Raw genomic sequence first — 17,071 nt, 5'->3', positions numbered from 1 at the left:
CAATTTTGTTGTTAATTAACTTGCTAAATTATTATTATTTATATATAATATTATTCATATTACATTTATATAATATATAAAGAGAGGGTGGGGGGGAGAGAGAGTGTGTTAGTTAGTTCTCATAGCAATTTACAAAGCAATAATGTAGGGGGAAATAGCTCCCTGTTTCAAAAGGGCTCACAATCTAACCAAAAAACACAAAGATGAATGACAGTAGCAAGAGCCACTGGAAAGATGCTACACTGGGCTGAACAGGGGCACTTGTTCTCCCCTTACTAAATATATAAAAGAGAACCACCACTTTTAAAAAAACAAGTCTTTGCCCAGTTAGCAGGAGTAATCCTTACATCTTGTTTCTCTTAAAACAATGGTCTTAGCTAGACACCTTAACTATGCTTTTGACTTGGTGAGGAAATTAGCTTGGCTTGGGGAGCAGTTTGGCTTCCGTATCAAGCTGAGCAGTTTTGGCATCTTGGAAAAGATGAGGAGACAGAAATACAGTTCAGCAAGGGTATGGGGGTAGAGAAGGCAAAGTTTTATAGGTATCGGGTATAGAGGGGTATATGGTGGTACAGAAGACCAAGTTCAGTTAGGCAAGGCAATGAATCTTATCTGATATTTTAAGAAAGAAAATGGCTAGCAATAATTTAGGTTACAGGACTAATTTTAAATCGATCGGCTCGGCTAAGGTGCTTAGACCAGAGCCCGGATTAAGGCTTAACATGGGAAGTGCTTAACAGTGGGGAGAGAAAGAGAGGGGTCAATGAGGCTTAGAAGGGCAAGAGGTTAGTTATCTGTCCCTGGTTTGTTGTTGCACGTTGGTTGGCCTCTTCTCACGGGGAGCAGGCAGAAAAGCAGGGAAGAGAAGGGCAAGGAGCAAAGGCTATGACTCACTTGGGAGTCGGCAGGACAGTGGTCCAAACAGATTCTGAGGCCATGTGCTTTGGCTGGAGGTATATATACCTTGAAACGTGCCCTGAGGCAATTTCTAAGCCATGCTGTCTACCCAGAGGATAGCGGATTCCATGAAAGACAACGAAGCTCATTGCTACCTGAGCTTAATCTTGCTGTGTGAATCTTACTCAGCAAAGGCAAGGGTGAATTTATGTATATGCGTTATATGAGTTGAACAGAACTGCTGGGCTGACTATCTCAAGGACTGGATTACACACCTCTGATTTTGATGCGCTCATTTTCCCAAGTCCTTGCCAGCTTAAGTGTTGATTTAGAACATGTTGGGAAATGCACCAATTATCTGTGTGCCTCTTGTGGAGTGCTGCACCGTTACCTCCCGTGAAAGGGAGGATTCCTTTCTTGATTAATTCACATTTTGAAATGGAGTATGCTCACCGGCTATTACCTTCTCTCTGATAGAGAGGGGTGGGGGCGTCCCATCGAGTATTTGCTATTCTCACCTTGGGATATATTGCCCCACACTTTGCTCATGCTGAGCGACCAGCTGTGAGTCTTGCCAAAGGCAGGCAGCATGGATGTAGCATTCATTGGACAAGCAGGGACAAATGTTCCTGTGCCCAGAGGGTCAGGGGGCCCCCAAGCAGACGACCCCACTCCTGCCCTGCCACTGCCCCTGCTCCGCCACTGCTTCTTATTTTGGCCTCCGGAGGGTGAGGGGTGAGCCAAGTGGGGCAGCCCCCACCCCCCGGCAGCAGTGGATGCTGTGGGTGTCAGGCCTCTCTGGTCGACCTGTGCACTTCTCTGGCCAAACTGCACACCTGCGCAATTTGACTATGGGCGTTGCATGCCCATGATGTCCCGGACATGCGATGTCCATAGTCAAACTGTGCAGGCAAGCAGTTCAGCCAGAGAGGTGTGCATGCTGGCCAGAGAAGCCCAACAGCCACAGCACCCACTGCAACAGGGGCAAGATAAGAAGCGGCGGAGGGGCAGGGGCAGTGGCAGCAGTGATGGAGGGGGCGACCAACAGGAGGTAGGAGCAGTGGCAGGGAGATTTTGGTTGCCCCGCCCCTTACATCTGACATCAGATGCAGGGGTGGGGCTTGGGGTGCTGGGGCATGTGTATTTTGTGCATGTGAGGGGGAGGCCCTGCCAAGATTTTATCCCCTAGCCCCCAGGGGTCTCACTATGCCCCTGGCAGGCAGGTGACAAGTTCACTATGATCCCGTAGTCTGGGGCTGTATAGCCTTCCAAAGCAATATGAATAGAGGAGTGCTCTCTGGGCTATCCTCAAATTGAGCTGTCTGGTAACACATGCAACAGTACTCATACTTGGAAACATTAAAAGAAGGAAGTAGAAGGATTATAAATTTACATTTTGTCCTGCCACGACTCTTCCTCCTGCCGCCACCCTCCTCCTGATTCCTGTTCTTCCTGAAAGAAAGTGATGTGGAAGGAAGAGGTGGGATCTCCACACATTTCCTTCCACTCCATGGCTTTTGGAAAGGTAGGGCGAGTGGGATGCAGGGAGGATGGAGAGCTGCAGCTGCTGCCAGGTAAGAATGGGGTCAGGTGGGGAGGGGAGGGTGGATGTAGTTTGGGGAGTGGGGAGGGAAAGCTCAGTGTAAGGTGCATGCAGTTGAGGTGGAGGGAGGGAAAGGCTGCACAGGGAAAAGAGGGAAAGTGTAATGCGAGGGGGTACAGTTCAAGTGGGGCAGGGAGGGAAAGACTGGCACAACTGGGATGCAGTTTGGGTGTGGAGGGAAAGATCCGCACAGGGGATCCTGTTGGGGTAAGGATGGCGTAGTTCGGGTGCGGATGGAGGACGTGCAGATTGACACAGAGCACGCTCTATGCATCGTGGAGATAGGGATGGGGGCAATGGCTTACTATGTCACTTCAAGCACTTGGTGGGGGGTGCTTGCTTGGGCTTAGGCCAGGCATAGATCAAATGCTGAGACTCCGCTGTTGGAAGAGATCCCTAGCAATCCTTCCATTCTCAAAAATTCTTGGGGAGAGGCCTTAACCTAACTTAAGTCCACAGTCTAAATATGCCTTAAAAACTCAAGTCATGTAGTTCACATCAAAGGAGAGGTTTTGGAGTTTCTGTGGTAGAGCCAGTCACTTCTAAGAGATTAGGGATGTATTGCTAGTATGTCTGTGCATGTGTGTATACACCAGGATTAGGGGCAGAGGAGGAAGCACTGCGTGCTATTGGGTTTTATGTATCATTGCTAGCAACCAGATTCCCCATGCACATAATCACGATCACACAGCATATAAAGTGCTGCAAAATATAGGCAAGCCACGATAAAAAATTACCTTTCATTAAGAAAGAGAAGCCCCCCCCCCAAAAAAGTTCCACCAGTCCCCAATCCAGATTCTTTTTATCTTTCATTTCATTCCTTTCCTTGGTGTGTACATTCTCTGATTAGTAATGGAGCCATCTGATACTGGAAAATAAATCTGTCAGCAGTTTTGTCCCATCACCTTCTAGCAGGATGCGTTGGGACTTATTAAATGCATGACACATCAGTCACACTTTAAAACCACATTCCCTTCCTTAGCTCAGTTGCAAGGAATGCTGCAGCCCTCGCTGCACTCAGCATAGTACATCCTCTTAGCCTCAGGGAAAAGGCTGTTCTGAACAAACTGAATGTTTCACTGCCCTTGCCGAGGTGAAGCATTAGTAAGCATGTGAGCACATCCTTCAACAGAAACTCATTCTCATCAGGAGTCTGTAGAGGGCTCCACTTCCTATCAAATAAAAACCCAACACTGAAAGCAATTGCAGGCTCCATTCAGCTGTGCCATTTCCACATTGTTTTACTGAAGTAAGTCTTGCTGCAAAAGGGAAGGAGGAAGTCAATCTGGGATCTTAACTGAATTTCCAAATTGGATTCTGACCCATTTCCTACACACATTTCTGAAAGCCTTAAAGCTGTTGAAAAGGAAAAACTGGTGTTGGAAGGAAATTATCGTTTGGGTTACAAATGGAAACATATACAACGCTGGTTTCCTTACCAAACCCAACACTATCACTTTGAGAATATGAAATCTATGGGCCTCGATGCAACAGACTGTGCATGTATTCCAGTAAAGGAAAAGCAGCTGCAATCCCATTGATCAGAGCTGTTTCGGTGTGAAAGAGGGGGTAGCCGGGAGTGGCTGTGTGCTTCCAGGCCAGGCTTTCTCTCCTGAACATCCTATTGGTGGGATTCTGGTTTGGTTTCCCAGGCTCCTGTCTGCAGCTTCACGCAGCCCCAGTGCACACAGCTCCCCATCCAGTTAGCCTTCTTCCATGTGTGTCTATTGCCCTTCATCAGGGTGATTATGTAGAACTTAGCAGCAGCTAGTCTAACAAATGGTGCTATTTAACATCTTTTTGAAATAAAATACAGTAGTTCTTAGTCCCTGATATTTTTCAAAACCAGTGTTTACAAAGGTAGCAGATGCTACAGCTGGAGCCGCTGCACCTGCAGGTGGGCCTACGTATAGTCTTCTGCTCCTCCAACCCTTTGGAAGTCCCACACTGCCAGTTAATAGGGAACCAGTGGGCTGTCTGGGCACGTGAAAATATCATTCATTTAATTCTACATTTTAAGGATGAGTGAAGATGTTTGCTATTGGCAATGTCAAAAGGTTAAGAGCCTGGTTTCTATTTTTCCCCAAGCTCAGACATTCTTTTTGCATCTGTTCAAAACACTTTTAAGTTGCACATGAAATCTTCATAGTAAAAGTTTGAATTTGAGTTGCTCCAGGCAGCAACATATGACCACTTGCCTTTGCTACAGGCTGGCTCTTTTTATAACTACCAAGCTGAGCAAAGCTCAAGAACCATGCATGGCAATCCACTAGGGGCTCAAACAATGCCTTGTTTTTGCTACCTGGGAGTTATATGGCTTTGTGCTGCGGGGTAAATGTTGAGCGAAGCCACTTTGAATTACACTCACGGCATTGAGGAAAGCAGTCCCTCCCCTCTGCTCTCAGGTTTTATTTTGGTGCAGGTTCACATCGCGTGCCTTCTAGCCAATGGGGGGAGAGAGAGATTGAGATTTCTAAAGCCTATATCTGCATTCCTAAGAGTATATCCCTCTTATCATGTTAATGATTCTACATCATTGGCTCTCCATATTTGCTTCAGTGTTTTCAGAAACACTCTTTAAAAACAGCATTTTAAAAACCCGGAAATACATTGAGAAATGCTAGAATTTGGAAGACAAAGCCTGGTTTGTGTGTGGAGTGCTTCCAAGGATCTTGAATGGACTTCGGGGTATGTTTGGCTGGTGTGTGAACATACCCTTAATCTCCTCTGGAAGAGGGTGTGTAACAGCCCAGTCTGTAAAGCATCCTGGTGGGATTGCAAAATTGGGAAGGAGTGTGGGGCACAATCAAGCTAGTCACACACTGGCTCTCTCTTTCTGTATGTGTATGAAGGGACAGGGTGTGTTCCAAGCTTGAAAGATTGTGAAATTGTGGGCAAAGCCTCTGGCCCCATTCAGACATAATGTGGAACCGCAAGTCCAACGGACCCACGGTTCCATGCACCCTTCCCCCAGCTCTTGCGGCCACTTTTAGACAACAGGGAGAGCTGCCTCTCTGTAGTCAGTGAGACTGCAGAGAGGCAGGGGATCTGGCTGTGTGAGCATCCTTCTCCACAGAAGGACAACATGCACAACCAATCAGGCCAGAGTGAGGGAGGAGCTTCCTCCCTCAGCTCCATTTCCATGGGGCCCAGACTGCGGTGCCAGCATTCAGATATAACGCTGGCAGCACAAAACTGGAGTTAAGGGTGGCGAAACAACACTCTCTGACCGAAGGTTCAGAGTGGAGTTTGGTGAGGGAACTCGCAGGTCCCTTTTCACTCTTAACTCCGGTTGCCAAATTTGGACGTGAGGCTTTGGAAACTGGAGGTGAAGAGACCTCCGGTTTCCTATTTTGGCTGAATTCAGCATCTATGCCTTGTTTGCAACTGATATAGACTGGCCCAAGACAGTTAGCTGCCCAAATGACTGTAGAGAGGCCTTTGAGAGATGCACACCAGAATCAATGACATTGCAAGGGATCCTGGGAAAAGCTGCTTGGATCACTTCCTAATTCATACTCATGCTGCTTCTAAATATACTGCCACCCCACCAATGGATTGAGTTGCTTGTGCAGTTACAGTAGGTTGACCCAATGGCTGATGATGCAAAGTAAACTGGTAAGTCTTAACAAAGTGAAAATCTTGCTATTGGCGTGGGTGGGGGGAGGGCAAGCACAGATTGTTCCATTCATGTTTTCCCAAGCAGTTGTCTTTTCCATGTTGCATCAAGAGCAGTAAAAGCCTATGCCTAAATTAAAAGGCCAGGAGTTGAACATAAGGGCACATTTAGCTGCTGTATTTTGTCAGACCATTGGCCCATCCATCCAAGGACTGTCTATTCAGGCCAGCAGCAGCTTTCCAAGGACTCAGGCAGGAGTCTTTCCTAGCCCTGCTACTTCAGTGCCTTTGGATTTGACATAACTGTAGGTCACTGTTGTATTCTTTCTAGTTAACTTTTGTGTTTTGTTGTTTGGATGCTTCTCCCAATAGGGATCTTGTAGAGAGTGTGTGGGTGGAGTCAGAAAGGAAAAGGATGGGGAAAGGGAAGGAGAAAATGGAGTTGTTGCTGAACAAACCTTTTGTTAAATCTATCCAGTTTTGTTTGTGTGTATGGGGGAAGCAGCTATAAAACTGTGACCATGAAAAACAAGCCACTATCATCTCAGCCTTAATCTCCTCTCGAAGTTGACTATATTGTTGGCATTATACGAGATATTTGTAAGGATTACTGAGCTAATGTCTGTGAAGTGCCTTGAGCACTTGAAATGTGCCACATAAATGGTTTCCCTTAATCATCATTTCTAGATGCCAAATTGCCATGTTGCCAATTGGTTGCATGAACACACAACCCAGAGTGTCCTAGGAAAAAAAGCAGACACCTATCCCACAGGATCACTCCACTCACCCATCTACCCACTCACAGACCAAGTGGACCATCTAGGAACTCCATCCTGGAGAACTTTCCAATCCCCTCACAATCCAGACATGTAATACTGAAGAATTCTCCCCTTCTAACTCTGAACCAATGCATTTGTTCTCTCTCCCCATGTGCCCCCCATTCCACCCCACTGAAACACCATAGACACACACATATGCACGCACATCTGAACTTCTGGTTTTTCCAAGATTTTTTTACTATGCCCCAGACAGTCAGACAAATGCATTTGCTTTGCATCCTCAGTTGTGAATCATGTCCATTCACTGTACTGGGTCTTTCAATCCGGCTGTTCCTCACAAAACGTTAAGACACGTTTTGCTGAAGTTTGCAAGAAAGAAGGTCTGGTTTTAGTACAGCATTTCCTTTTTTCATCTTCTGCACAATGTGAGTATGGTATCATATGAAAAGGCATCTAATTACACACAATAGTTTTTTTAAAAGATGGAAGAGGTAAAATAAACAAATTCGTCATTTGAAAAGAGGGGAATTTGAGGATTCCAATCCACAAATATCTGAGCTTCAGTTGTTATCATCAATGGTCAGTGTAGCTTATTTCTTCTTTTCACTCCTGTCACCCTAAATATTCTCCTGTCATTCCCCCTTGCAAAATCAAAATACTGGCAAGCAAACAAGCTTCCTAAGGTCATGTTGCCCATAAGCACTCATTAATGGAGGGATTTCACAGCCAGAACTCATATACACAGTTATTTCTGACAGCCTTTAAAGTACTGTTATATGCCATCAGTATTAATTACTCCTGTCAGGAGTGTTTACTTGACCATACACCACAGCAATTATTAACAGTGGTAATAACTACTGTGGCCGTGGGAAGTTCATATGCATGGTTAGTGATATGGGAATACCACCAGTGGTAGGCATTTCCATAATCGTCAGGACTTAATTACCACCAGTGTTGTTAGTTTATGTACCTGCAAATAAGGTAATTCCATCTGTTATTATTAATCACACTGGTAGCACTTTTAGTCTGCTATTTTATCTTCACTGCTGTATAGGTTTGGCACCATGACATAAACTTCAAAACAAGACATGAACTCTGGAAGCTCCTCATCAGAAAAGGAACCCTTGGAGACCAAGGATCTAAAATTAGGATCTCATCACTTTTCAGCCTCATCCCCTCCCCTTTTTGGTCCACAGGGACCCTCCTGAGGGACCTTTGGTTCTCCACCAAAGACACAGCAGATTCATAGTAGAGACTACAATCCCATCCATCATGGAGCTCTGGAAATACATTTTGCACCTGTATCCTCAGTGGCCAACATCTTTTCCTTTACACTAGGACCCAGACTTCCACTAGAATGACTCAGTATCACTACCATACCCAGTGGATCACCCAACCAGTGATGTTAGAGCACATGACTCAAAGCCAAAAAAACCCACTCTTTTAACTGCTGGCTGACCTTCACCAGGGAGGCTGTCCGAATCTATCCAAACTTGGACCCTCATAAGGCCTCCCCTGGGAAAGGGGAGAAAGCCCCAAAAGTGCTTTCCTGCTCTGATAGGGGTTTCATGGGAACCAAATTCTATGAGGAACAGTTGACCAGACAAACACAGAAACAAATCTGAAGAAATATATTTGTGCAAATTCTACTTGTCCAAATGTTCACATCCTGATCAATAATCAGAATACTGAGAAGAGTGGAGCATAACTTTAATCACACTGACCAGGAAATCAGTGTGCTCATCCTTCTGCCTATCCAACTACCTATTGATTGTATTGTTTTGAAGTATTTCCTTCTTGCGCGCGCGCGCACACACACACACACACACACACCATCACCACATATGAACAACAGTATCTATGAATTCACCCAATATACAGCTGTTATCTTGAGGGCTAGAAGGCACAGAGCTAAGGCCAGTCTTGGGTATCCCAAAGCCTAGGGCCAGTCCTATTCATTTCAGTAATCTAGGCAGATGGAAGGAAGGAAGGAAGGAAGGAAGGCAGGCAAGCAGGCAGGCAGGCAGGCTTGGGAAACCAAGACCTTAAAGGAGAAGGCCAATTGGCTGGTTTTCTTTAACTAGAAATCTACAGTCTGGAAAGTTTCTGCACTAGAATTAGAATTTGCAAATGCTAGTTAAGAAAGATCCTGCCAAGCTCCCTGCAACACTGCCAGCCTTAAGCAAGCCATTTTGGCAGTTTGAAGAAAATAATAGTGTATATGCCTGCTTTCTAAAAGTCCTCAAAGCACCACACACATATTAACTCAATAATCGCTACATCAACCCTTGAAATAGGATATATTATAATCCGAACAGCACAGATTGAGGAGGGGGCAAGGCTGAGAAAAAGTGGCTTGCATGTCATCCATGGCTGAGGTGAGGTTTGAACCAATGACTTTCTAGCTCCTGACTCATTCTTACTGACTTAGCGTATACACTGTATTGAAAGGATTGCTAGTGCAGTACTGTGTCTCAGAATAAACTGCAAACCAGGGAGATTCCAGTGCAAATATTGCTTAAGGGTGGCCTTAAGTTACTTAGACTTCTGCTTAAAACCCCAAGTACTTTAAATGGAATAATAATACTGGCTTTCCTGACAGGGCTGTTGTGGGATTTCCGAAATGTGTGTGTGAAGGGCCCCAAAGTGCTATATAAATGCTGTTATTGTTGTTCGTTTCCAGACTGTAGCTTGTTATTGTTGTTAGCTTCCAGACTTTCCAGACTGTAGATTTCTAGTTAAAGAAAACCAGCCAATTGGCCTTCTCCTTTAAGGTCTTGGTTTCCCAAGCCTGCCTGCCTGCCTTCTTTCCTTCCTTCCTTCCATCTGCCTAGATTATTGAAATGAATAGGACTGGCCCTAGGCTTTGGGATACCCAAGACTGGTTAGTTAAGCACAACATGAGCTCAGAATAAAATAAGTGCGTTATAGAATAAAGAGGGAGCTAGAGAGCCACCTAATGGCACAGCGGGGAAGCAACCTGCCTGAAGAGCCAGAGGCTGTTGGTTCAAATCCCCGCTGGTGTGTTTCCCAGGGTCTGAGGAACTCCTATATCAGGCAGTAGTGATATAGGAAGGTGCTGAAAGGCATCATCTCATACTGCATGGGAGATGGCAATGGTAAACCCCTCCTGTATTCGACCAAGAAAACCACATGGCTCTGTGGTCGCCAGGAATCGACACTTACTTGATGGCACAATCTTTCCTTTTCCTTTAGATTTTGAGGGTTGAGGGGCATAGAGCAAAGATCAGTCTGCCTTGGCATCCCTAAACCCACAAGAAATTCAAGCCAGTTAAGGCACAAGGGCAAACCCCTGCTAACTTGGCAAAGAGGCACCTCTTAACATGGTGATTCTCTTTATTTAGCAGGGGGAGAATAACTGGCCCTATTCACCCCCAGCACAGTAACTCCAGTGACTGCTGCTGGTGTCTATCTTATGTTTCTTTTTAGGTTGTGAGCCCTTTGCGGGGCAGGGTTCCATCTTATTTGTTTGTTATTTCTCTGTGTAAACCACCCTGAGCCATTTTTTGAAGGGTGGTATAAAAATCAAGTAAATCATCATCATCATCTCTCACACCAGGATTTCTGGAGCGTCATTTGTTTAGTTGGGAACCACCAAATCCCTTGGATGAATAAATAGGAAAAAGAAGGATCTGCCTTACAGTTTTTCTTTTGATTCTGTTCAGAGCATCAGTGGGGGAGACAGATGAAAGGTGGAAACACGGGAACATAGGAAGCTGCCATATACTGAGTCAGACCACTGGTCTACCCAGCTCAGTATTATCTACCCAGACTGGCAGTGGCTTCTCCAAGGTTGCCGGCAGGAATCTCTCTCAGCCCTATCTTGGAGAAGCCACGGAGGGAACTTGAAACCTTCTGCTCTTCCCAGAGCGGCTCCATCCCCTGAGGGGAATATCTTACAGAGCTCACACATCAAGTCTCCCCTTCATATGCAACCAGGGTGGGCCCTGCTTAGCTAAGGGGACAAGTCATGTTTGCTACCACAAGACCAACACTCACCTGTCAAAAGTCTCTTTGGCATCAAGCTACTAAAGTCTCAAGAGTATCCTTAGGATACTCACCTAAGGATATGGAATGGGGGCAACAACCACAGGTTTGCCTCAACCAAAATCATTTTCCTACTGTGTTCTTTTAAAATCTTCCCGAAGCACCTCCAGGCTCTCCTTTTGCTCATGTTCTGTGGCTTCTTTGTCTCTTGCTTCCTGTGCGGCTGCTGTAGATTGTGAAAGACACTAGCCATGCTAGACTTCCTGTTTGTGACCTGCACTTCCTGTTTCCACTACTCACCTTTTGAACCTTGTACCTTCCTGAACATGCAACCATACATTATTTGCACACCGTTGCACCTTGTCTTGCTTCCCCTCCAAGCTAAACAGGCCAGCACAGACCACTATAGAGGTGCTTATGAGAATGTGTGGGGAAATCCCTGTTTCAAATTTCACTTCAGCCATACACTCAGTAGGTGGCCTTAGGCAAGCTGAACCTCTCCACTCCATCCGTGACACATGGATAATGATACTAGCCTAGCTTACAGTTGCAAAAATGTGTGTGAAAAGGACTACGGGGAGAGCTTTGAATACCCATTAAAAGTGCAATGCAAATATCAAGTATTATGATGAACTGGTTAGGGGGAAAAATGGCCAGAGAATCACAGAGCTGGAAGAGGCCTTGAAGGCATCTAGTCCAACATCCTACCCAGTGCAAGAAATCCAGAGGTAGAGCATCTACAACAGATGGCTGGTCAGCCTTTGCCTGAAGACCTCCACCACCCTCCTAGGTCATTGGTTCCATCATTCATTATCAAGCTGCTCTTACCATTAAAAGGTTTCTCTTAATGCTCAGCCAAATAAGAAATAAGAGCCTCCCCGTCTCTGGAAACTTTTGAAAAGGCACTGAAGACACATTTATTCACCCAGGCTTTTAATTAGATGTATAGTTTTAAATAATGTTAATACTGGGTTTTAAATGTTTTTAATCTTTTGAATGATTTTAATTGTTAATTGATTTAATGTTTTAAATGATTTTAATTGTAAACCGCCCAGAGACACAAGTTTTGGGCGGTATAGAAATATTTTAAATAATAAATAATAAATAAAATCTGCCCTGCTCTAACTTAAGTGCGTTAGATCTAGTTCTGCCCTATGGGGCAGCAGAGAACAGGCTGGTTCTCCCAACCAACCGCTGGGTGGAAGAGTGTCCAGCCAGGCTCCAGGCCCTATGCATGTTCCCAATAAAGAGTCAGCAAAAATCAAGGTAGGAGAAGGGGGAAGTGATCAAACCATTCCATCAATATAATTTACCTTTTAAAAAAAACCAAACCATTCTGCACAGCACTACACTTGCCCATGGATGCATAATTATATTCCATGCTTAAGACTACTCAGACTCCCAAAACTCCACATGCAGACTCCTTTTGTCCTCTGGTGGCTCTTCTTCCATTAGGTGACTTTTACCACTGAGATCCCCTTCCCCACTTGGCAAGTATTTAGACCCTTCCCAGCCATAGGATTTTATATAACATTGTGCTGTTTGCTATGCTCATCCATGTACAGCACTTTTAAGTATAAAAATTATTCTATAACATGCCTGCAAGCAATAGTTGCAATGGCCATGGGTATTCACAGGGTGACATTGAGATTTTGATTTGCTGGACAATTGGGGAGCAGGAAAGATTCAGGAACAACCATGCTCAAATCACCATCACATTGATTCTTTAAGCTGATTGCATATGAAGCTGCCAGATGTGGTCACAAACATCCTGGCATAGATGATCAGCCAAAAACAAAAAACCATGCAGCTGGAATACAGATGTCTACTGTGCCACAATCCAAAATCTGAGTATGACAAAGCAACACTACCATATAATGAGCTGCATAGCACACTGTATGGTGAAACTACCATCAAACCAAAGAGTGTGGCAAGAAGTCTTAAATTAATCAACAGACTGTTGCCATGAAAACAGCATGCACTACGAAATGCTCCAAGGAACTGTTCACCCATGTCATCTCCGCAGTACCTGTGGACCCTTTCTCACTGCAGCCTTCCACACTTTGCCTGGCAAGGATGGCAGAAGAAGCCCATATTTGCAAAACTAACTTTCCATCTTGTTCATGACTAGTTCAAGATGAAGCTTTCTGATTTAAATAAAAGCTAACAGCCTTCTGAAAAGGAGAAGCTCTGCAATGGCTCAGGCTCTCTTTTGGCAGGGATGCAGTAGTTAAGCATAGCAGCCAAAATATATTGCAAGTATTAACTTTTTTTTTTTTTTCAGGAAGGGAGAGTTCTTAGGTGTGTGTGTGGAGAGGAGTTGGAGGAAGACTCTTTCTAGGATTATGAAAACGATACTGAACACTCTAAAAATTAGGATTGGAGGGACATTATTTACAGGAAAACAAAAGTCAGTTCTGTTGAAACAGTCTACAGCTCAGATATTAATGAAGCAGTCATGTGGAGATCATTTTTCTGTGCAGATCTCCTCCATCGTCATGTCTCACGTTAACCACCGGAAATTAGGGATGTGCATTTCGTTTCGGATACAAAACGTTTTGTGCACAAAACAGGCCGTTTCGGCTGTTTTGTAGCCAAAACAAAACACCCAATGCTTAAAACAGAAAATTTTGTAGCCAAAACAAAACGTCCCTGTTTCGGATACAAAACATTTTGTTGGTTTGGCTGTTTTGGAAATCCGTTTTGCAATCACAAAAAATCTTTCTCCTTCAGTCTCCATTTTGAGTTTTGACATCTGTTTGAATTTCCGGCCCTTCCAGCCTGCAGATTGGCCAGCAGGGGAGCGTGGGGTCTGGGGTTGGGGAGCGCAGCGCGGGGTCTGGGGTGGCAGCAGGGGAGCGTGGGGCTTTGGGGTTGCAGCAGTGGAGCATGGGCTTTGGGGTTGCAGCAATTGAATTTAAAAATTTATGTATGGTGTTTGTTGTTAGTTGTTGTTTCACACTCTGTGTGGATAAATTGCATTTGGGGGGGGGATGTGAATGTGTGTGACCAAAACTTGTTCTTTGCAAAGCTCTGCGGGTGTTGTAGATGTGTGATGTTGATGTTATTTTGGAGGGGGAAGAGTGGGTTGGGTGGTAGTGCCCCAATGGGTGCCTGCTACCACCTAGGTTTCAGAATAATTGGGCAAAGGGCTCAATATTTTGATTTTTGAAGTGAAGTTTACTCTTTTCCCCCATAGTGAAGAATGGCCACTTGGGTGGCCCAGAGAGAGTGGTGGCATAGTGAACATAGGGTGCCAACCACCCCCATGGCTTGATAACCCATGGTGTACTGGGTTCTGTTGTTTTGGAAGTGTTCTGAGTGTAGATTCTCTGGTTGCATATGAGATTTTCAATGAGAAACCATGAATCCACTCTTATTTGCTACTGCTACTAGCAAAAAATAAATAAATCTTAAAGACACATAAACTTCAAAAAAAATTTAAATCAACCCTTTGCCCATTTTTTAAAAAAATTGGGGTGGTAACCTCCACCCATTAGGCACTACCACCCACCCCACTCTTTTGACCCCAAGACCCATTTTTTCCGATCAAAATCGATTCCGATTCGGATAAATTTGGATCCAAATCGAATCTGGGCTGATTTGGATGGGTCAGACTCGGACACAAATCAAAATGGGGGTGTTTCGATTTGGGTACAAATCGAATCACAAAAAATCGTTTCATGCACACCCCTACCGGAAATAGCACTGGCAAAGAGGATGTTTCCATGGGGCAAGTAAGGAAAAGGTCCTCTCTAGGGAATTCAAAGAAGGCATCTCAGATTTTCCCATATCCTGCTTTTCTGTGTGAGAGAATTTGTACCAGAAATGCTAAGCACTTGGTAGCCTTTTCTTGTGCAAACCTCTGAGAGCAAATCTGGAAGCAAATGAATATAAAACCTTATCTTTTCCTAACCATAGAAACCTCTGAGAAAACCTTTTCTTCAACTAGCAATCTTTTAAGAGTGTGCTTTTTAGCCTTGTCATCATCATTACCACCTTCCCTAGAGTCTCAAGTGCAACCCTTAACATCAGCCTAGCCATATGAACCTGTGAGGTCTAAAGCTTATTATGATTATGAGAGTGCTAGAAATTGGTAAAAGCCTAAGGTGGTCAACTTGTTTTCACTAGCTCTGATTCTGTGTCTTGAACAACAGCCTGGCATACAGAAATTAAGGGAGAAATGTCCCCATCCATGCCAGAAAATCTTCACCAGCTCAATTTCTGTGTGTCAAGAAGAAAGCCACAAGAAGTGGGGCCAGCAAAACACCGACAACCCTATGAAAAGTAGACAAGACAAAATCAATCAAAAAAGAAGGGAGAGTGCAATGTAGAGCCTTCTTGGTTAGGGTATCCCAGTCTGGAGTTGCCTTCCTGGGGAAGTCCTCCAAAGCTCAATACCTCTACCTGTTTAGATGCAAGTAGGCAGGGGCGTAGCTAGGGGAGAGGGGGCCCGTGTTCATCCCTCTCTCTGGCGCCCCCCCAGATTGAGATAGATAATGAAGAAAATTGGGTGGGATGATGCTGGAGGGCCCCCAAGAGCTGAGGGCCCGTGTTCTTTGAACCCTTTCGTTCAATTATAGCTATGCCCCTGCAAGTAGACCTTTGTGTATGAATTGTGTGATATCTGCTGGATGTGGTTCCTGAATCTCAGCCCAGCACCCAGCCCAAATCATTCACCTCTTGTTGCTCTGCGATGTCGCTCATGTGATTCCTCTCCTTACATCTCTGCACTAGCTTCCTGTCTTCTGTGCTCATGGCCTTACCCCCACCCCCCGCCCACTGCCCCAGGCCCGTAGTCAGCCGGTGGCATGGTGTGTACCTGCCACACCAAAAAATTCTCTTTCCTCCCCAGCCTCACTGACTGTTTTCACTGAACATTTTATAACCTGCCTCCCCTGACTTCTGCAATCCGCCCCCCCCCCCACCAAATTTTGTGAGGCTGGCTACAGGCCTGCCTCCCGCACACACATCTTATCTCTCTGCTTCTATTTTCTTCCCCTTCCTCTTTTGTCTCCCTTGTTTTCCTGTGAGAAACCTTAGATTGTAAGGCCCTTGAGGAAGAGATCTGTGCTATCATTCTTCATAAAGTACCATAATCTGTATGGTGTTGTAGTTGTAGTAGCAGCAGCAGCAGCAGTTATGGTTGTTCCATGTAGATTATGGCACAAAGAATGATAAGAATTATGGCACTTGACAAAAAAAGAATAATTTTAAATACTCAGAATCAGAGCTAGTAAAAAAAGTTGACTACTTTAGGCTTCCACCAATTTCTAGCACTCATAATTATAATAAGCTATTAAAATTGTACTTTGAAATCTTCTTGAATTTTGCTAACTTGCTTGAGTCACCTTTGAGAGAAAAAAATGAAATTTAAAAAGTAATTGGAATTAAAAAGGTTTCATGTCACTCACCCCTATAAACTTTGTTTTCCTGGACACCTTTTGGCTCTGTTATACCATACTCTTTAGGTCAGTTAAGCTCACTTACTTTCCCTCAGACCATGTACACACATAAGACCGCAAGATATAGGCCATATTTATGTATAAACCTGTGTTGCTTTTATACACTTTATCCACCATGGCTCTTCCCAAGGAATCCTGGGAACTGTACTTTGGTGAGGGTGCTGAGGCTTCTCTATTAGGCTCCTGGCCGCCTTCACAAAACGCCAGTTCCCAGGAGGGAGAGCATGAATGCAGTTTAAAACTGTGGTGGAGATATGTCCATACTCCATTCAACCATCATACTTGATCTTTGGGAGGCATAGAAATGTCTCCATTCAGCCTGAGAGCTCATTTCATAGAAACAGAACAGAATAAACTCACCAAAGTAGACTGGTTTTCCACACATGGGACAATATGAAACCATCGTCCGTCTTCTTTCAGGCACCTCTCATCAGTCAGCACCGTTGAAATAAGCAGCTTTCTGTTCACTTGGGTGGACAGGAAAACCATGGCTGGGGCAGGGTGGTGATGTGCTCTGCTTTTCAAATCAGGATGTTGTGGTTACAAGTAAATGAGCGTACTGTTGTGTCGTGGCGGGGGCAGGGGGAATCGACTCCTCCCGGCTCGAACAACAATATTGCCATAGGTTCAGATTCCTGCCTTGTGGTCCCAGGGCTGCTCCCCTTTCTCCAGACAGCCAGGCCCTTGGGATCGCTTGGCCT

The 17,071-nt window shown here is 44.9% G+C and overlaps 1 protein-coding gene across 1 annotated transcript in view; it reads right to left on the bottom strand.

Moving 5' to 3' along the window:
* LOC128347037 (cysteine-rich protein 2-like) overlaps window positions 1-16,864 on the bottom strand; it is a 42,565-nt gene extending 25,701 nt beyond the window's left edge. The window contains exon 1 of the mRNA XM_053301055.1: window positions 16,731-16,864. Within this exon, the coding sequence (XP_053157030.1) occupies window positions 16,731-16,773 (43 nt within the window). The 5' untranslated portion in view covers window positions 16,774-16,864. The remainder of the gene's footprint in view (window positions 1-16,730) is intronic.
* Window positions 16,865-17,071: the final 207 nt, after the last annotated feature.

This window comes from Hemicordylus capensis, chromosome 2 (genome assembly GCF_027244095.1).
Source record: "Hemicordylus capensis ecotype Gifberg chromosome 2, rHemCap1.1.pri, whole genome shotgun sequence".
NCBI lineage: Eukaryota > Metazoa > Chordata > Lepidosauria > Squamata > Cordylidae > Hemicordylus > Hemicordylus capensis.
Note: the sequence above shows the minus strand (reverse complement) of the source record. Positions and strands in the feature narration are given on the sequence as shown.